The sequence below is a fragment of the Hemibagrus wyckioides genome, linkage group LG27, assembly GCF_019097595.1.
Source record: "Hemibagrus wyckioides isolate EC202008001 linkage group LG27, SWU_Hwy_1.0, whole genome shotgun sequence".
Classification (NCBI taxonomy): Eukaryota; Metazoa; Chordata; class Actinopteri; order Siluriformes; family Bagridae; genus Hemibagrus; species Hemibagrus wyckioides.
In genome coordinates, this window is record NC_080736.1 from 6,908,280 (window position 1) to 6,929,496 (window position 21,217).

A 21,217-nucleotide genomic window follows, 5' to 3' on the forward strand; every position below is an offset into this window, starting at 1 on the left:
AGAGAAAATTTACGTACTAATTAGTACAATATTATTATATTTTAATAGACTATAAATTCTCTGATATAAGGCTGTAAAGACAATTCTACACTTTTATTGTGAAAGCTTGACGGAGCGTAGGAGAACAGGAAGTTAATCATGTCTGAACGATGGTGTGTGTGTGTAAATGAATGAATTTTGTAGTGTTATGGTCTGTTTTCTTTTCTATCACAAAAATCATAATTAGTAAAAAAGGAAAAGGAAAAGTCAGGTATCCTCAATGGAGCATTTTGAGCAAGATTTAGTTGAGGCTCTCAGAGATGTTGTGAAAGCCGGGAGCTGGCAGTGTGTCGGAGAAGCAGCTAAGTTCAAGTCCCCGTGCACCAAGTAGGAACCACCAACATTACTAAATAAATCAATAAAATCATATATATTTTATTATCATGTAAATATTACTTTGAGACCAAGTCCTCGACAATCTGTTTAAGGCTGTACTCTGAGGATGGAGAGCATATCGTTCTTGTGCGAACAGATGATGGACGGTTTTGGGCGATGGATTCATCTTGTCCACATGAAGGTGTGTTTTTACAAACAACAACATGGTTTTATTCTTATCATAATAAAATGAATAATCTCCACCACTAATAACAGTCACCATTTCATAAACTCAACATACAGTCTCTGCTCAGACTATGTTGCCAAAAGTTTTGGGACACACCTCCAAATCATTGAGTTCAGGGGTTGGACTCGGCCCCTTAGTTCCAGTGAAAGGAACTCTTAATGCTTCAGGTTCATACCAAGACATTTTGGACATTTTCATGCTCCCAACTTTGTGGGAACAGTTTGGGGATGACCCCTTCCTGTTCCAACATGATTGCGCACCAGTGCACAAAGCAAGGTCCATAAAGACATGGATGAGTGAGTTTGGTGTGGAGGAACTTCAGAGTCCTGACCTCAACCCAATAGAACACCTTTGGGATGAACTAGAGTCCCACAAATTTGGGAGCATGATATTATCCAAAATGTCTTGATATGCTGAAGCATGAAGAGTTCCTTTCACTGGAACCAAGCCCAACCCCTGAAAAACAACACCTGAATTCAATGATTTGGAGGGGTGTTCCAAAACTTTTGGTAATATAGTGTATCATCTTTTATGGCACATGCTCTTAAATTCTTGATTTTGATTGGTCAGAAGATGTTGATTAATCTGTAACAGCGGATCTGACAGTATTTCCAGTCGCAAGGGCTGCGTTAATGCACTCGTGCTAATAGTTGCTAGTTTCTATAGTAACAGCTAATTCACAGGGACGCTCCGGACAGTTCAATCTGGACCTAATAAAGAAAGGATTAAAGAACACGTCTTAGTTCTGCGCACAAGAGAGAGAGAGTGTGTGTGTGTCTGTGAGAGAGAGAGAGAGAGAGATTGAGAGAGAGAGATTTAATGTGATTAATATCAGGAATTAAGTTGTCTTGGCAGGTCAACAACTTTAAATAGTTAAAAAGCAAAACGTGGTATTCAATAATGAATAAACAAAATACATTGTTGGTAAACTACTGTTTAAAAACGAATAAAACCCAGTGTGATGTGCTGTTACAGGAAAACAAACAACTCTGTGGTTCCGTTTTGTGGATTATTTTTCCTGTAACTGCATGCCATGTTTCATTTTCTTGCATAAACATCATCCATATACATCACAAAACAATGAGCCTGTAATGCATCCTTTATTCTAAGTGATTATTTTTACTTTTACTGTGTAAATATTAATATGCCAAGAACATTATCTGAGACTAAGCTCACCACCCTTGTTTTCTTTATTGAACCATCTACAACGTGGATATCGGTTGAGGTTTAACTAATCACTCTGTCGCCCTCTAGTGGCTGCCTTCACTAAAACATCTACAATGTATGACCAAATAAAGCGCCTGGAATTCCAGCTTAGTTTTAGAGTAATTCTGTCAGCCCAGACAGTTAACATTAACCCTATCCAGCATTTTAATATCCTGGTAACATCCTGTAATCAGATAAAATAAAATACAGTTTGTCCTGTATCCTGTAATCCGTTCATTACTCCTTTCACTCACGCCTCCACTACCTCCCACACACTGGTCAGCTGAAGGACACTCATGGACAATTTCTTCACACATTTCTGCCACTTCTGGGCATGTTGCAATATTTCTAAGGGCACTATTCCCACTTTACTGCCATTAAGGTCCGCGTCCTGTCACTGCAATCATATTTATTACACACTACACACATCTAATTTAATTGTTTGTTTTTTTTGTTTACAGTTAGGATCTGCACTTTACTTTTCCCTCGCATCTACACTTTATCTTCTGAGATATATTATTATATTGCACGGCTGTAGAGTACGTGAGCCTCACAACAAGCATTTAAGTGTACAAACAATTATCACTGACATCTTGTGCACATGTCAAATATATTTAAAACATGCGCAAATCAATATTATAGAATATTTTGAATGATAGCGTGACGATAAGCCAGGGGCAGTAAAAAAGTACAAGCTTTTAAGTTTCAGCACCAGAGTCATTGATTTTCTCTGAGTCGTGTCTGTTGCCAAGTCAATAATTTGTTTAGAGAGTAACTCTGACTGGTTTCTACAAGCTGTTTAGGCTGTGGGGCTTAGGCCAAATTTGGCTCTAGAGTCTAAATGTGACAGATGAATACTGGCATCACTGCATACTCAGAGCAGGGGGACGTCTGAGTCAGACACAGTGTCCTTGAGATGGTCAGTACCAGGCAGTAAAGATAGGGTTGATGTGCTTTTTCAGCTTCAGACCTCAGCAGGGTTATTTTTGTCTAAACACTCATGACTATGTAGCACGATCTATGGGCAAATCTGATCTAAGACAGCAATGTTTAATGTGTGGTATTGTGAGGGAAACCCACTCAACCACAACTAGCCACAGGTGTGCTAGTTGTCAAGATGGCGGGGGATTTTGGTGCTCAGAGAAGAGACTACAAAATGCAAGCTCATAGAGCTATTGCAAATCCTGGTCATTCTTCAATACTTATTCACACCAGGTGTTTCCTCACCATGCTTGACAGTTAGGAGGCAAAATGCAGAAAGAGAATGGAGAAAACAGTGCACTCAGGCTTTTCTTTATTTCTGAACTGATAAAGCTTTTCTCTCTATTGACAGGGGGTCCACTTGACCAAGGCGACATCGAGGACCTTGGCGACGGCAAACTGGCACTGATATGCCCGTGGCACTATTTTGATTTTAGCCTAGAGACAGGTTCTTCCTCCACAGGACTGCAGGTAGGTTGCAGTAATGAAACTGTCAGTGCGGTGACTGAATTGTTTCTGACATTATGCCAAATTCTTTCACAGAATCAAGTCTACGATGTCAGAGTAGTGGATGGAAAACTGTATATAAATACTCAAAGTAGCTTGTCTCTCTATCCAGCGGCTGTGACAAAAAAGGCAAACCGAGGTACGTGATCACAGTTTGGGTGTGGGGGGGGATATCCAGAGATTCATGCACTCACTTGCTAGTAGTTCTGTTTATTGGATGTGTTTTATTATATTGTTTTATCACTTTTATGACTGACATTTTCATGTACAGTTTGTGTCAGTCTGGGGGATAATGGCATGATGGATATTTACTGGTCGGTGTTTTAGGTACATCCGCCCTGTCAGTGTGGCTTTTCAGCATATTTTTTCATTTTTTTCAGCTCATTTAGTTATCCTTAGTCATCAAACAGTCTTTTTTCACCATCAGTCTTCAGTTTCTGCTGTTGAATATGTTTAGTTCTCAAACCAGCATTGATCCCTGTATCAAAAAATCTCAGGAGTGTTTTCTGAACCTCAAGCATTCATGCCACATCTACAGACACTGATATGTCAGAGTCATGTCTGTGCTAAGAATAAACCACCACCTAAATAAAATCTGTTCAGCGCTGGTCCTATGGTGGCCCCTTACACACTACCCTGACAGACGTGGTAGATGGGAACTGACCGTCATTTGAAACTTAAAAAAGTTCACACGCGTGAAAATGTTTATGCAAGTGTCAAAATATAAGCTACACAATTCGGTGTATTTTAAGGACATCCTCTTTTGTTTGGAAACCTTCCCTAGGTGCCTTGTTACCCATGGAAACAAAGTTAGAATCAACAGAAAATACACTCTGCTTCTGGGCCACGAAAATCCTGTGTACTCCAGACCCACTAGAAAAGGTTAGATTTCCTCCATTTGGAAAAAACTTAAGCAATAGTGAATAACTGTTTTGCATGACCGCACATGATTCATGATGATGCTTGTCCTGCAGGTTGATGAATATGCTTATGCCACAGCGCTGTAGAATTCTTGAATATGATTAGTCAGATGCTTATGTATGGTTTTTATGGAAGGAGCCTCCAGTGTCAGTGCTTTGTGTAGCAAATTTGTGTAGCAAAAAGACCAACTGATTAAAGAAATAGAAAAATACATAGACTTGTTGGGTTACAATTGCTTATCACTGCTAAAAAAAAAATAATGAGAACATGAACCCAGATTTTCCATAACTTTATATGTAACTAATGTACACTGCCAGTCAAAAGTTTGGACACACCTTCTAATTCCATGGTCTTTCCTGATGTTTATTTCTTTCTACATTGTAAAACAATGCTGAAGGCCGAAATACACAATAATGTCGTTTGAACAGTTGATATTGAGATATGTCTGCTACTGATGCTCTGTAAAGCCTTCATAACGGCTCTAATCTGAGGTGCTGTTAATTGGTGATTTCTGAGGCTGGTCACTCTAAATGAACTTCTCCTCTGCAGCAGAGGTAAGTTTTGGTCTTGCTTTACTGGGATGGTCTTCATGTGAGCCAGTTTCATCATGGTGCCTGATGGGTTTTGCAAATGCACTCGACAATACTGTTCTTGCAAGAACTATTCCAGAACACCTGACCTTCGTGTCTTAAAATAACAACTGACTGTTTTTTGTTGTCATTACAGATGGATTACTTAAGTCCATGTGTGTTATTTCATAGTCCTGAAATCTCCAGTATTGTTCTAGAATGTAGAAAATAAATCCCTAAACAAAAAACACTGAATTAAAAGGTGTGTCCAAACGTTTGACTGGTAGTGTAAGTGTCAATCATTAAGAAAGAAACGAATCCTTTGCAATTTCCTGTGGTACAAGAACACTTTCTGTTGTACAGGAGTTGCTGTTATACAAAAAAAAAACAAACACTTTAACAGCTATAACAGCAGAGCTTGTCATGTTTTATTCCCTCCATTCCTTGCGTGCATTTGCATCATTGCGCAACAATTCGGCTTCACTATAGGTCTCCCAGGTGACTTTTTTTTTTTTTTTTTTTAATTCTTGCAATGCCTTTCTGTATCCCAGGTGGCTTTGACTAAGCAAGTGCAGAGCTGGTGGGACGCTGGGGAAATAACAGAGATTGGTGAGTGTGCACCACCGGCTCAGCCTAGCAGAATAGATAGTCTGACTGTGGTGGCGCCGGGCAAAATCAAACGTGGCAAAGGAGGCACACAGGTACACACAGTCTCACTGAGGGGAGTCAGAGGTGTTGAATTAATAAACAATCCAGGAGGCTTTTTATAGCTTTTCATGAAATATGAGACTATTTGTTATCACTACACAATAGCGTTTTGTATGATATGACCTTTTTCATTCAGTAGGTTAAAATATAGCTTGGGCTTTTTAGGTCTGATAATTATTCCACAATATCTAAATGATTGTTTACTTCCTTCTTTGTAGGCAAGCAGAATTGCTTTGCTTCATTCTCTGGCTAATATAGAGCAATGGGCTATTGACCTCTCGTGGGACATCATCGCTCGATTCTCTACAGTCAAACTTAGTACCGGAGACTCGCTGCCACGAGAGTTCTTCAACGACTTTGTCAAAGTAGCCGGCGATGAAGCCAAGGTTGGTCCCTTAATGTGATTTCAGTATCACTTTGGGCTGATATCTGCTTGTAGAACAACCTGTTTTTGTTTTCAACAGCATTATGACTTATTAGAGCAAAGGATCAAGGAGCTCGGCAGTTCTTTTGGTGCCCTTCCAGTACATAATGGTGAGAAGGGGTTTGTGTTTGTCTTAAATCTCTGCATGGTTTCAGTGAAGCTGGACTGGGAATGAGGAAGTGCATGTTTTGTCTTTGCAGGTTTGTGGCAATCGGCAGCAGAAACGTCACAAGATCTTCTGGCTAGGCTGGCTATAGTACATATGGTCCATGAGGCTAGGTAGACTTTAACACTGTAGACTTTAACACTCATTGTAATGGGGCAGTTTAATGTTTAGAGCCCTGCTGCTTGTCACATGAACTTAGAGCCTTCTTCCGCTTACAGCAACCTTACTCTAGTCCCCTTAATCTAGTCCAAACCCTAGTCATCTCTTGAAATCTTGCATGCCTCATGAGTTTACTGGAAAAGAAGAAGAAGAAGAAGCAGTAGTGAGCAGTACTGTTCTGGTTGCAAAGTTGTAAACATGAAACTGAAACACATCCAAATCCTTGTCAGTATTTAAAAAATAACAATAAAAATAAAAAATCACATATAATAAAAATAAAATAAAAATAACAACTTAAAAATTAGTAATCACACCTTTAAATCTGTGTGTGAAAGATTTCAGTCCAACACACTCACTGTTTTTCTCCTCCCCTCTTTACGGGGGTTTGGTGCTTAGGGGCTTAGATGTGCACCCTCAGACACTGTCCCGCTTTGCAGCACAGGGAGACACGAGCTCAGTAAAGATCCTGGAGGTGATTTATACCGATGAGATAACACATGTGGCTGCAGGACTCCGTTGGTTCACTTACATTTGCTCAAAGGAGGAGCGGGTAAGAATAATCAGCACAGCACCTTTCCAGTGTTTGGTTAATCAGAGCTTTAGTACAATCATACTAATAAGACAGACAAGTCATGGCTCAAATAAGCATCATTCCGTGTTTTATTAGTTTCATTGCCAAATTTGGATGTGTTTGTGAATCTGCAAATAGTGGCAACCATTGATTGATCTGATGTAACTATCACAGACTTTCTAGAATTTAAGCTCAGAAAGCAAATGGCTTTCCTACTCAAAGTGTACACTGATCAGGCGTAACATTATGAGCACTGAGAGGTGAAGAGAATAACACTGATTATCTCCTCATCATGGCACCTGTTAGTGGGTGGGATATATTAGGCAGCAAGTGAATATTTTGTCCTTAAAGTTGATGTGTTAGAAGCAGGAAAAATGGGCAAGCGTAAGGATTTGAGCGAGTTTGATAAAGGCCAAATTGTGATGGCTAGACCACTGGATCAGAGCATCTCCAAAACTGCAGCTCTTGTGGGGTGTTCCCAGTTTGTAGTGGTGAACTGGCGAAAGGGTCATAGGCGGCCAAGGCTCATTGATGCAGGTGGGGAGCGAAGGCTGGCCCGTGTGATCCGATCCAACAGACGAGCTACTGTTGCTGATACCGCTGAAGAAGTTAAAGCTGGTTCTGATAGAAAGGTGTCAGAATACACAGTGCATGACGGGTCAGGGCTGTTCTGGCAGCAAAAGAGAGACCAATGCAATATTAGGCAGGTGGTCATAATGCTATGCCTGTTCAGTGAACGTTCTGTACACAGGGTATACCTACTAAAATGTGTGAAGCACTACATGTCACAGATTATGCCTTTTGTGATTTATTGTAATGGCCCAGACATTCAGTACGTTTTAACATATTGGCACACTTGATCATTTTCCTGAGCATTTTGAGCAGTATTTTTTATTAACTGTGTCCATCAGCAGTCTTGCTACAGTATTTCATCCCATAAGAACTTTTTCTATTTTCACCATTAATGTTTTGTGATAGGAAACTGATACACATACGTGACTAGGATGCAAATTCACATTTGTTACCTTGTAGTTACAGTGGAAAGAGTACAGTGATATCTGCAATAATCTTTGTCCTTTTTTTAATGCTTCAGATTTGTCAATACGGCAGGTTTGACCATGTCTGTGTCATTTTCTCCAGGATTGCCTTGCAACATTCCACGACTTGGTTAAATTGCATTTCAAAGGGTATCTGAAGCCTCCGTTCAACACGGAGGGAAGGAAGACAGCAGGAATGACAGAGGAGGTATTTTATAATACTGCAATAATTTGTCACACAAGTTTAATATCTGACCCATTGTCTAATCTCATTTCTAATGATCATACTTGTTCCTTCTATTAGTGGTATGTTCCACTTGTTAAACCCTCCAGCTGACTGAAGATCTCCTGAGAACATTCCAGCTAGGAACTACTACTCTTGCACATGTATACACCCAGTCTGCCAGTACTGATGTCTCCATTACACTAAACACATGGTTTAACTGTTTTTAGTATATATTTGTTGTTGTGAAATGGTTATTTGAAAGAAAAAAATACTTCTATGTACAATTATCTTATTATTTTGTTATCTGAATATTTTATGCAGTGCTATTTCTGGGAAGGAAATAAGCAAATCAAAAGCAAATAATATATATATATATATTACACATTGGGGTATAAAAGTCTGAGACCACTAGTAAAATGCTTCTAATCCACTTTAATTAAATTTCTTACAAATTCAGATTTATTTTTGTATTTTTTATGGAATAAAAATGACAGATTTACATAATTTAATTCACACAGTGACAGTGCAGAATCTTAAAATCCTGAATATTCAAGATAAGCATTTAAATATTTTTGTTTTTTTGTTATTTTTCATTATTCTAAAGCATGTTTATTTCAAGTTTTCTTTTTAAAAAAAAAAAAAAAAAAAAAATCCCAGATTTTCTATGTGGTCTCAGATGTTTGGACCCTACTTTGTCTTTATTTGTGTGTGTGTGTGTTTGTTACATGCAAGGCAAACTATTTAATATTGTCGAATAAATACTATACACTCAATGTTTCATGTACGTCCTTTAGTGAAATAAATTTGCTCGATTTTAAGTCGAGAGATGGTTATATAAAAAGTTTAGGAATATGTATAGACAGGGGGTGCTGGTGAGTCAAACACACAAAAGCAACAGTATTGTACTACGAATGAACGTGCATAGTTTTTTAGTTTAATGGCTGACTTTTATAGATTAATTAAATATATTTTAAATATCAGATTTTTCTCAATACTCCCATAATCAAGATGAGAAACTGTAAAGCTCAGCGTTCTTATAAAGATCTTATAAGCACAAAGCCAGCACAGAGTGCTAGACTGGAATGCCCGTTAAGGAATCTGTTAGAAACTGAAAAGCTTTATCACAAAACCAGATTGTGTTTTACTCCCACTTGAACTCGGTGATAAATAATGGACATTGTGAAACCAGTTCCTTCCAATCTTCCAAAAGATTTTGTGACCATTCTGATTTTACTTCTTGTACTATTTTAAAAAGATTTATTCATATACAAAATGAATATAAATCTTACAGTCCTTGAACAATGTTTTGTCAAAAAAAAAGCACCCTTTATGGCAAAAACAGAATCACCCCGTGTGTGTTGGCCAGACGAGACAGCCGTATTTTCCGTACAGCGTGAGCCTGTGTCATTTGTTTTCACTTCTGCTTTTGTATTTTTGTGATACACCATCCATCCACCCCCGCCCACGACTAAAACCCCCTCCCCTCCTCGACCCACCCCCTCCTCAATGATCACTTAACAACAGCTTCTATACTGCTGCCGAGTTTCATTTTGTTTTTTAACTCACACATTTGATCTTTATAATGGATCAGATCTCACTGTCTGTATGTTTTACCTTTCTCTTCTGTATAGAGAATAGAAAGTTGTATAATTGGACATGCAGCTGAAATGGGAGTGTGAACTCTGGGCTAGAAGTTCATAGAGAAGGTTCACTGAATTAATGCAAAGGTGAATAATATAAAAAGGAATGTAAAGGGCAAGCGAATAGTCTAATGCTCCAAGTCCAGTGAGTAGAGCTCTCTTTTCAAAAGACTGTCAAGTCTCTCCTGTCTATCTCATTCATTTTGCTTTCTGTCTGCCTCGCTGTCCATCTTTCTGCTGCTTTACATGTACAGCTTCCTTTCCATGTGGCCCTTTCCCAGCACGTCACCACTGAACTGGTACGTGAGCTTCTTCTTGATCTTTTTCACCTCTCCGGTCTTGCCGTAGTTTCTCAGTGCTCTGGCCATTTTCTGGTAGGTCATCTTCTTGCGGTTGCCTTTCTGCACTCCCCAGCGGTGGGCCAGGATCTCTTTGTGTTTAGAAGAGAACTGGAAAGTTCCCTTTTCTTTGTCCACCCACCAGATGCTATCCTTCATGTCTCCGTTTCGCAGAAGGTCCAGCAGGAACTGATACAGACGAATCTTCTTCTTGTTTCCTAGGCAGAAAATGACAAACATAAACACAGGAAAAATGGTCTGGCTTTGCTTTTTTGGTTGGGGATGTTTGGTGATTAAAGAATATCACCTTTCACAGAAAGTAGCTTGTTTTCTGTTAGCATGGTTTAAGGGAAACATGGGGGGGTAAAAAAATGTTTGACATTTATTTGCAGAAGTGACATCACCTGGATTTGCTGTCCACACTTTTGGGTCTACGGATTTTATAAGGCTTCATATGAGTCTGCACTTATTCAAATGGTTATAATACGAATGATAATACGTATGGTTTAGCCAGAGGGTGGTGTTTAGGGCAAAAGCTACAGGTTCCCTGTTTTTCCTATCTGTTAATATGATCTCTTTTCTCTTTTTGAGTAATGAGCGAAGCAAAGCAGATAACGAGCGAGATTTGTACATTGGCCAGTTTGGTGACACAAAGGGCAGTGGTTCTGCCTCAAAGCTCCAAGGTACCAGATTTGATCCTGATCTCAGGATGCTATCTGAAGTATCACAGGTTCTCCATATGTCCATAGATTCCAAAGAAGGTCTTGTGAAGTACAGCAGGAATTAAAACTATCTTATACAGTTTCTGCAGTTTCTTTCTTTTAGACAATATGCAGCACCCGTGCCACTGCCACTGTGGTCTCCTATGACTGAACTATATTGTATGGAAAATATTAGATGATCCTCACCATGTTCAACCCCGGTGGTAGAACTGATATGGTCCCTCATACACTCCTCATCAGACACCTCCAGGGGGGGACTGCGGCTGCCGGGGTCATCATCGTCGGAGCTGCGCAGGAGAGGTGAGGGCTGCACACTATGCGGGTAATAAACAGACGGACGAGGCAAGCAAGCCACCTGGTTGGGGCGAAGATGAGATTTTATTTCGATGATTTCAGTTAGAAGTATAAGAAAATCCCTGCTATCTTTAAAATCAAAGCTTTAATTTGAGTATATTTATAACCAGAACATGATAAGATGCTACTATACAACTGTCAGAAAAATTTGACAGCATTTGCTAAAAGAATGAAACCCACACCTCTGTTAACAGGTGTCTGTGCTATATTATATCGAGATATCTTAAGAAGGCTAAATATCAAAAGGGGAAGTTTCTCTCATACCTCTGAGGTATAATCATGCTATTTCTTTAAATACACTACCACACCAGCCCGTCTATGTTTTTACATGCATTTATAAATGGCAACCATTTTCCACTGGCCGAAGTTTAACATCAGAGAAAAATAACTAAACGCTAGTATTTCAAAATCTTTTTGTTTTGTGTCTCCTGAGCTGACCAGGTCTTGGGAAAAGTCACATTATCACATGTTTCGTTTCATGCAACCCATTAGAAGGCACACTTCCACATGACTGGGAAAAGGTCACATGTTTTGAAATGTACCCATTTAATGCAAAAAAGACCTGCAGAAAAGCTCCTTGACCCAAAGAGCTATATACTGTTATCAACATCGAAACAGGAAAGACAAGCGAGAAAACCTCTGTGTGGGATATAATGGTTTAAAACCAGGCCCTATGCTTTTTGAGAGAAGGGCTACAGTTGCCAAGTTAGCTCTAAAATAATTCATGTATTTTAAGTAAGCTGTGGCTAGATCTGCAATTCACACTTATATGTTTAATCCAGTTACAATCATATACATAGGCCAGATAAAATAAAAATAAAAAAACTAGTATAATTCAATTCAGGCAAATAGCTGTAGCACAAGTTCCCAGTCACACCATATATCATATTTTCAAATACAACACCAACACATCAGATAAGACTAACAGAAGAAGGTTATTTTCAGACTAAGTGTTGCAGTTTGTGCTGCTGGGACTTTGCGTGTCGGTGGCCATGTGTGTAACAGGAGGCAGTAAATCAGCCTGCCAATCTTTTTCCTCCTGCAAGTCCACAGCGCTACAAGAGGGGAAAAGCTCACTTTTCTATAGGCTGTACTGTGGTTAGTATTTGAAAAACAAAAGACCACCCAGATCTACAGGATCTAATCACAGTCACGCTCTAACCTGTTTCCCATTCTGTGCTATAGATCATTTTCAGCCTTTTTTCTTCTTTGTGTGCTGTTTCGTTTTCTTTGTGCACTCTATGGTATATACTCTCATGGTACAGGGTTGTAGGTTTAAAGCAGTTTGCTGTGCAAATTTTTATTTATTTAGTTTTTAACATGTGCTTAAGGCTCTTACCCAATGTCATATTGTCAGACTGCTAATCATTTGTTAATAATTTCTAATTAGTATTTATTCAAATGCAATTTAACACCAAATTCAATAAAATGGAAGAAATTCTATAAACCGTCCATGGTGTGCGGCTCATGGTGTGTGTGTGTGCACATGTGTGTGTGTGCATGCATACACTTGCTTTTGTTGTCCAAGCACATCTGTGTGTGTGTCACAACTCGGTGCGGTGGTGTTTGTGTAAGTGGGGAGGGGGTGTGTAATGGCGGTTGGTGAGCATGCAGCATACTGTTGCTGTGGTGAAAGTGGTGAGGACGGGCCAGGATAAGGGTGAGTTGAGAAACAGCCAGCATGCAGATGTACTCGCCTTTCTCCGTAACAGCAAAAACAACTGAACAAATGAACCAGTTTGGTAACACTAAACCAAGTCCTGCAGGTTGTCCAAATGCAATACTGGATTCTCGAGACACCGTGTTGGACTATCGGAAATTTAGTATCCCAATAAAATATGTGAATTCATGGAAAACTCGCATTCAATCTGAAGATCTTTACCTACCAAGGAAAGATCTGATCCTTTACCATGTTAATCAAAGCATCTTTGTAGTTATATTGTTCTGGTGATGTTTTGTTTTCTGTCTTTTGCTTTTTCTTGCCTGTAGTTTAGCAGTAGGTGAGCAGTGATTTGAGGACCCTCACCTGTGGAGGAGGCAGTCCCAGATGGTGTCCAGTCAGACTGGGGTCCAGAAAATGGCTTGGCTCAACATCAGTAAAGCGATGCACACTGGGAGGATGAACTGGCTGCACACTCTGGAGCTCCGTGAAGTGGCTCTCTGTCAAATTCTCAAAGTCCCCAGGGTGGACATGGTGTGTACTGTACTCCCAAGTATGATCTAAACAAAAGAGGCCACTTTAAGGGTAAACAAATGCTACAAGAACATTTAAAGGCATGAACAATGTAGTGAATGAATAAAATAATTGCATATTGTTGTTTTTGCTTTTTTTTTTTTGTTTTAATATCGTTCTTTTGTTTTTTGGTTGTTGTTTTTTTTTTTTTGCTAAAACCACCACGGCTATGTGTGTCACGCTATTTCCTGTTCACACCACTGTTTCCTTCAGCAGTTTTTATTACAGTAAACCCTACAAAATGCTCAATGTTTGCATTTTTATTTGGTATTTTCCTGAATTGATATGCATTCCTGCATACAAATCTTTTTTTTGTTGCATTTTATTCATCCATGAATCCAGTACAGTTTAAAGAAAATGATCACCAAGGGGCAAAAAAAAAAGACAAAGTAATAATAAGCAAATCCATGGAATCCTTTGTCGTAAATATAAATGGTTGGGTCAAAAGCATTGTTGCTTGTTTATGTTCTTCTGTAATTAGCATGCCCCTGACACCTCCGTTTTCACTTTCTATATCACACCCTGTCGCATGTTCTCAGAAGAAAAATGCTAAACATCAATGTATGCAAAGGTCAGGCCAAAATCCTGAATAAAGGAACTTAAATGAGACACATCCATGTGTGTGTTATCCTGTCTTCTCCATATTGTATACACATTTTAACTCAGGATAAATTGTCCGTCAAATTTGTCTGTCAAATTATCTGTCTGATAAATTTGTTGGGTTAGTTTAGATTCTTGGTGGCACACCCTTGGGGATATTTGTCGTTCTACGTCTGTAGTTTTCTTGCCTGTCAAAATAATGCATCTGTTTCCTGCTATGGTGTCGGGTCACTTGCCTGGTTCCACTCGCTAGCTCTCCTAAACGCCCCCCACGAATGAATTCCCAGCAGCTTAGCTCTGGGTGTGATTTTAAACCGTTAGAGCAACCACGTTGGTGTTAAATTGGGCCTCTAAGCGTGTTGAATGAACAAGCTATTTTGGTAAAGTTTCAGTTTTAAAAAACTTACAATATTGCTCTTACAGTGTTTCCAGGACATGCTTTTGGTATCAGTCCTCCACAGCATAATGCTCTAAATCTATTATAATGAATGGCTGAGAAATACAAGTAGCATCTCACCACTCTGGCCTTCTCCATCGATGATGTATTGATATTCCATCTGTTGTCGATAGATTTCAGGTTCGTAGATCATATCTTCTGTTGGCTGTTAGGACAAATCCAGTAAATTACAGGAATAAACCCGGAGTTTTATACAAAAGAATAAATGCAGTATGAGAAAAACCTCACATTTTTATTTACAAGGGCCCAGTAATCTTTAAATTCAGATGGGGCCTGTGACATCCAGCCAGTCCAGCTTTTTTTCTATTACACATAGAAATTATAATTTAGCAGTTGATAACGTTCATATTTGAAAGCAAATTAATCCTTAAATTAGAATTTGGCTGTAAATTTAGAAGCTATTCGAAAAGGTTGACGATCATGCATTATGGTGTATATAAATTAAATTAGCTCACAATCAGCTCATATTCATTTTTTTCATTGTGAAGGAAAGAACGTATAGAATTCCATAAACCTATTGGAGTATATGCAGGAAAGCCAACAACACTAAGATCTTCACGCAGATATGTACAATAATAATAATAATAGTCATCTTTATCATCAACATCATCATCATAAAAATAGCCACAAAAAATATCAAGACTTTATTACAAATTCTAACACATTTATAATATAATATAATTAATAATATATTATAATGGATATACTCTGTAGAAATACATACATGTTTATTTCCCATATGAATAAATTAAACACCATTATTACGTGGAACCTCATGAACAGAATTGCACTTGGGCCACGTTTCCTGTTCAGCCAAACTGACTCTGACTTATACATTTTTTTAAATAGGAGTGACTTTAAACTAACTACAAACTAGCACTATTCTAGAGAAATTTTTTGACCTTCTCCTGGTATATTAACTACTCATCACTAACAAGAAAACATTACAGTAGTATGACTGTCATGTTGACACATCGGCTATTATCCGGAACTCGCTTCATCACTGAGTCCCCTATGATTCCGACGTCTTGGTTTTTAACTAGTTTTACCATTAAGCTATTAAGACATTTACACACACACACACATACATACACACACACACACACACACACACACACACACACTCACACAATGAAAATGAGGAATACTTACAGGTGGGATGATGTACCCCTCCATTCTGTATGAAGACAACATGGAGTCTTCTCCGCTTCACGCACTCTAGCTCGATGCGCTTTCTCAATTGCTTTCAAAACAGCCCAAGAGTCATTGCACAACTCTAAATTTCCTCTTACTAAATGAAACTAAAGACTCCGCGCAAACACCTTACCCACTGGGGGCCCACACAGCTCCCAGGGCCCCTAAATAAAAGCCAAGAACTAATAAAATGTAAGTGTTAGCCTAACAGCGACCGTGGCAAAACGGCAGAGCTTTCTGTTTGTTACTTCTTTATTTTTGGTATGTGTGAGTGTGTGTCCCTGCTGGTTCCTGATTTTAGAGTGATGTCAGGTGGGGATTATAACTACTCAGTTAGAACAGACACATTGTGTCACCTCCCCCAATAGCCAATCAGAGACAGTTCAGCCGACGTTGTCCACCTCCAGGCCTTCCATTCTACAAACTTAACGTAGGATGAAGGAATAATTGGTGCCACTTTAGATGACTTAGGGGGTCTTCTAATTTTCTATTTTGCAAGCTATTCCCAAATGTAACCCTAACCTTGAGTCGTATATTCTTCTGCAAATCGGGTTGTGCTTCATAATTCAGTTCAGCGTTATTATGCATGATTTCAGCTAATAGATGACAAATTGAAAGTAAAAAAAAAAAAAAAATGCCCAAATGAATGGGATACATTTTTGTGTTTCTGAAATAAAATATACTCAATTTGACAACCAGACTGAATTTGACAAAGCCTTTTCTCTCACTGATATCAGACATGGATAAGGCTGCGGGTGAGACGTTATCTTGCAACAGTTTTAATCTCTTACTGCAGGTCCACCAAGACAAGCAGGGAGAATAGATAACATCGTCATGTGACAGCATGAAGAAAAATCTCCATTTGAACAATACCAGTGATGCTGGCAGTTATTATGCAATCTAGATCATGTTCAGAGAAGATGTTAGATGATGATACAACACATGCTGCATAATGATTTTTTTTTTTTTTTTTTACAGTACAAAGCACATGTTCTTTTAAAGGCCTTAGTAAAAAAAATCCTGGTAATGCTTAGGTGTGAAGCAAGAATATGATAATGGGATGCCGGGAATGGGAGCCAGTTCATTGCACGATATCATGCAAACACACATTGACATAAAATTCTAAGAGTAGTCAATCCACCTGAGAGGAGAGAGGAAGCCACAGAACCATCGAGAGGAACTGTCCAGGGACCCTGGAGCTGTGAGGCAGGTTAAAAATATATTGCAATGTATTTTATTTATATTTATACACTGTATTATACACTCTGGACCAATATATAGACTCAAAGACAAATTCACCAATCAGCATTCACTGTGAAGATTATGCATAAAAATCTCCTGTCACGTTATGTTGGCCAGCTAGGGAGTATCACAAGTAAAGATAAATGTAAGGTGTATAATTGAAAAATTCTCCCAGAAATCCAGTCAGGGTAGCACAGGCTAGCTAACTGACTACTGTTGCAGTGAAAATTGATAACATTAATGTGTATAATTTAAAAACTCTTCCAGAAATACAGTCAGGTTAGCACAGGCTAGCTAACTGACTACTGTTGCAGTCAGGATTGTTAACAATAATGTGTATAATTTAAAAACTCTTCCAGAAATCCAGTCAGGTTAGTACAAGCTAGCTAACTGACTACTGCTACAGTACAAATTAATAACGTTTATTTGTATAATTTAAAAACCCTTCCAGAAATCCAGTCAGGTTAGCTCAAGCTAGCTAACTGACTACTGCTACAGTACAAATTAATAACGTTTATGTGTATTATTTGAAAATCCTTCCACAAACCCAGTCAGGTTAGCTCAAGCTAGCTAACTGACTACTGCTACAGTACAAATTAATAACGTTTATTTGTATAATTTAAAAACCCTTCCAGAAATCCAGTCAGGTTAGCTCAAGCTAGCTAACTGACTACTGCTACAGTACAAATTAATAACGTTTATGTGTATTATTTGAAAATCCTTCCACAAACCCAGTCAGGTTAGCTCAAGCTAGCTAACTGACGTTTATTTGTATAATTTAAAAACTCTTCCAGAAATCCAGTCAGGTTAGCTCAAGCTAGCTAACTGACTACTGCTACAGTACAAATTAATAACGTTTATATGTATAATTTAAAAACTCTTCCAGAAATACAGTCAGGTTAGCTCAAGCTAGCTAACTGACTACTGCTACAGTACAAATTAATAACATTTATTTGTATAATTTAAAAACTCTTCCAGAAATCCAGTCAGGTTAGCTCAAGCTAGCTAACTGACTACTGCTACAGTACAAATTAATAACGTTTATATGTATAATTTAAAAACTCTTCCAGAAATCCAGTCAGGTTAGCACAAGCTAGCTAACTGACTACTGTTACAGTACAAATTAATAACGTTTATGTGTATAATTTAAAAACTCTTCCAGAAATCCAGTCAGGTTAGCACAAGCTAGCTAACTGACTACTGCTACAGTACAAATTAATAACGTTTATGTGTATAATTTAAAAACTCTTCCAGAAATCCAGTCAGGTTAGCACAAGCTAGCTAACTGACTACTGCTGCAGTACAAATTAATAACGTTTATATGTATAATTTAAAAACTCTTCCAGAAATCCAGTCAGGTTAGCACAAGCTAGCTAACTGACTACTGTTGCAGTGAAGATTGAAAACATCAATGTGTATAATTTAAAAACTCCTTCAGAAATCCAGTCAGGTTAGCACAGGCTAGCTAACTGACTACTGCTGCAGTACAAATTAATAATGTTTATGTGTATAATTTAAAAACTCCCCCAGAAATCCAGTCAGGTTAGCACAGGCTAGCTAACTGACTACTGCTGCAGTCAGGATTGTTAATAATAATGTGTATAATTTAAAAACCCTTCCAGAAATCCAGTCAGTATAGCTCAAGCTAGCTAACTGACAACTGCTACAGTACAAATTAATAACATTTATGTGTATAATTTAAAAACTCCCCCAGAAATCCAGTCAGGTTAGCACAGGCTAGCTAACTGACTACTGCTACAGTACAAATTAATAACGTTTATGTGTATTATTTGAAAATCCTTCCACAAATCCAGTCAGGTTAGCACAAGCTAGCTAACTGTCCGCTGCTAGAAGTAAAGATTGTTAACATTTAGGATGTGTAGATTTTAAAAATCACTTGGTCTGTGATCTGTAGACAGGCAATAAGGGTAAGAATTGTGTTAAAATAGAGCTTTTTTATGCAATACAAAATTAAAAATAGGGATGTAACATTCATGCCTTTTTATGGTAAATTGTATACAAACATATTCATAATCCAGTTCAAACTTCTGTCATTGTTTCAGTCCAGAGCATACGGTCATCTGACATGTAGTTCACAGAATTTAGGAAATCGAACAAAGACAAATAATTAGAATAAAACCCAGCATGAGGGACTACAGTAAATTGATACTGATGTTCCTCTAAGTGTTTTCATTAAATCTGATAAAATGCCATACAATTGATTACTACTGACTATTAATCCAATGTAAAGGGGTGTGTGTGTGTGTGTGGGTTAGGTTGTGAACCAGTATAATATATAAGCTTTGCACAAATTCATTTAGTAATGCGATTATGTTCATTTTATTTCAAGAGTGATACGATTTGATTTGATTTGAATTGAATTTCGGATGGATGAAGTCGTAAAAGGACATGGGAAAATAAACACAAACACACCCAACCGTAACCTTTGTATCCTTTCACATGACTTCTCGTGAATTGTTAAAAGTGTTTTTTTCATGTGATTTCAGTATGAAGAGATGGAGTACTTTTTTTAAAAGCAAATTATAAACTGACATGATTCAGGAAATTCCCGTGGCTCTGACATGTTAATTTTGCTTACAAGCATTTGACCAACTGTTTAGCCGTGATCGTTTGGTCTTTTCCTGGCTATAAATCCAGGAAATCACGCATACAATCATCTGTGTTTGTGTTATCGTAGTCAGCATTGTGGTGGATCTGGAGCGTCAGCAAAACTAGGTGTTAAGTAGGGATACACGCTGAGTTCTCCAGTCCATTGCAGGCCACCATGCACATACGTTTACTCACCTCACTCATTCACACCTAGAGGGTAATTTTGCATAACCAGTTCACCTGTTTTTGTACCGTGGAAGCGAATACAAAAAAACCCCCCAAAACAACTCCAGTATCTTGAGTTAGGATCAAAGCAGAGACCACAGAGCTGTGATGAGGCAATGCCATCCTAAACTTTACAGTCACAAACTGATAAACTGGTTTCCTGTAAATCTGAAAATAATGACCACCACTGTGCTAAAATAGGCAGAGCAGTCTTCTGAAGCTAACAGATAACAGGCAAAGCAGACACTCGAAAACCTAAGGTTACTTTCCACTCTATTTGAGGAAATATGAGACATTTCCCAATTAAAGAGCGTCTTACTAAATGAACTGATTGAACTTATTGGGCAGAAAAGCTGTAGAGGAAAAATGTACTATATATTTTCCCTCCCTCTCATGTTTTTTTTTTTATCTCTCTGTTTGTTTGTGTGTGTGATAATAATGTAATCTTTCAGTTTTGCATTCTAAAAGTATGTCTCAGCAGCCGAACCCACATCACGAGCCAAGCAAATTATGATGAGTAGTCTAAAATCTTTGAATGCTAAGCAACATTGAGTCACCAAAACCAGGAATACTGATGATTTTAAGCAATTTAGATGTAAAATATATATATATATATATTAAAGAAACTCCAGCAGGTTCTTGAAGAAGATACACAAATGTTTGTGTTATGAGAGTGGGACAGGAAGGGCAAATGTTTCTCTTTATGCTTTAGTTCAAAGCTAAATGCAGAATTATCATAAAAAGAAATATTCTGAAAATAATTTTAGCACAACTCTGTCAGTGTGAGATATGAGCCAGATTGTTACAAAGAATGTGTAGGAGATAGGAGGCTCAATCTTGAGGTGAAATTCTTCACTTCTTGTTCTTGTTTGTTATTTGAGAAATATGCAAACTTTTGCACTGAACCATCTTTTATAAAAGTGCATGAGAGACAAGCTGACACTCCTAACACCATGCACACAAGCATGTCTATGATAATTTCACCAAATTTGTTAAAGAATGCATGTGTGTGTGTGTGTTTAAAATACCTATATCCTTCACACTGAATAATAATTGGGACCTCCATGTTTTATTTATTTATTTAACCTTTATTTAACCAGGGTAGGCATGCTGAAAAAATACATCTTTTTTAGCGAGACAGTTACAAAATACGACATTCACACACTTAAAAAATTAAACAATTAAAAATGGAGAAATCAACAAACAATATTATACAAAAAAAAAAACTGTAGTAATTCCCAAAGCAACATGATTTGTATGTGATATTTTGCAAGTAGCGGCAACACAGGTGGAAATTGAAATATTTGCCGAAAGACCAGTCATCAGTGTTTCCTTTTAACTTGGAATGCACTGAAACAAGTGTTAATTATTTGTCCTATTACTGTACTGACTGTTCAAACACAGATCCAGCTGCTGTAAATACAGGCTGTAGGAGCCACAGCTGTCTGCTTATCTTGACCAAATCTGATGACATTTACTCTTTTTCTGGTGTATTAATATACACTGTACATTTAACAGCCACCTCA

The 21,217-nt window shown here is 38.1% G+C and overlaps 2 protein-coding genes across 4 annotated transcripts; one reads left to right on the forward strand and one right to left on the reverse strand.

Moving 5' to 3' along the window:
* The first annotated feature begins 120 nt into the window (after nt 1-120).
* si:ch73-314g15.3 (uncharacterized protein LOC368688 homolog) lies at nt 121-8,808 on the forward strand. Of its 2 annotated transcripts, XM_058382076.1 has the most exons (12): nt 121-366; nt 468-556; nt 3,141-3,259; nt 3,332-3,434; nt 4,080-4,177; nt 5,337-5,486; nt 5,712-5,879; nt 5,958-6,027; nt 6,118-6,196; nt 6,639-6,792; nt 7,954-8,058; nt 8,155-8,808. In XM_058382076.1, the coding sequence occupies exons 1-12, from the start codon at nt 260-262 to the stop codon at nt 8,185-8,187; spliced, it is 1,275 nt and encodes a 424-aa protein (XP_058238059.1). In that variant the 5' UTR covers nt 121-259; the 3' UTR covers nt 8,188-8,808. The 2 variants fall into 2 exon arrangements, with proteins under 2 accessions (XP_058238059.1, XP_058238058.1); XM_058382075.1 differs by having other exon boundaries at nt 7,954-8,808.
* Nucleotides 8,809-8,828: 20 nt separating this feature from the next.
* Nucleotides 8,829-15,916, reverse strand: spi1b (Spi-1 proto-oncogene b). 2 transcript variants are annotated; one of them, XM_058382077.1, is made up of 6 exons: nt 15,573-15,916; nt 14,649-14,723; nt 14,481-14,565; nt 13,157-13,350; nt 10,963-11,131; nt 8,829-10,272 (listed from the first exon to the last, which is right to left on the reverse strand). In XM_058382077.1, the coding sequence occupies exons 1-6, from the start codon at nt 15,612-15,614 to the stop codon at nt 9,959-9,961; spliced, it is 879 nt and encodes a 292-aa protein (XP_058238060.1). In that variant the 5' UTR covers nt 15,615-15,916; the 3' UTR covers nt 8,829-9,958. The 2 variants fall into 2 exon arrangements, with proteins under 2 accessions (XP_058238060.1, XP_058238061.1); XM_058382078.1 differs by lacking the exon at nt 14,649-14,723.
* Between the last annotated feature and the right edge of the window lie 5,301 nt (nt 15,917-21,217).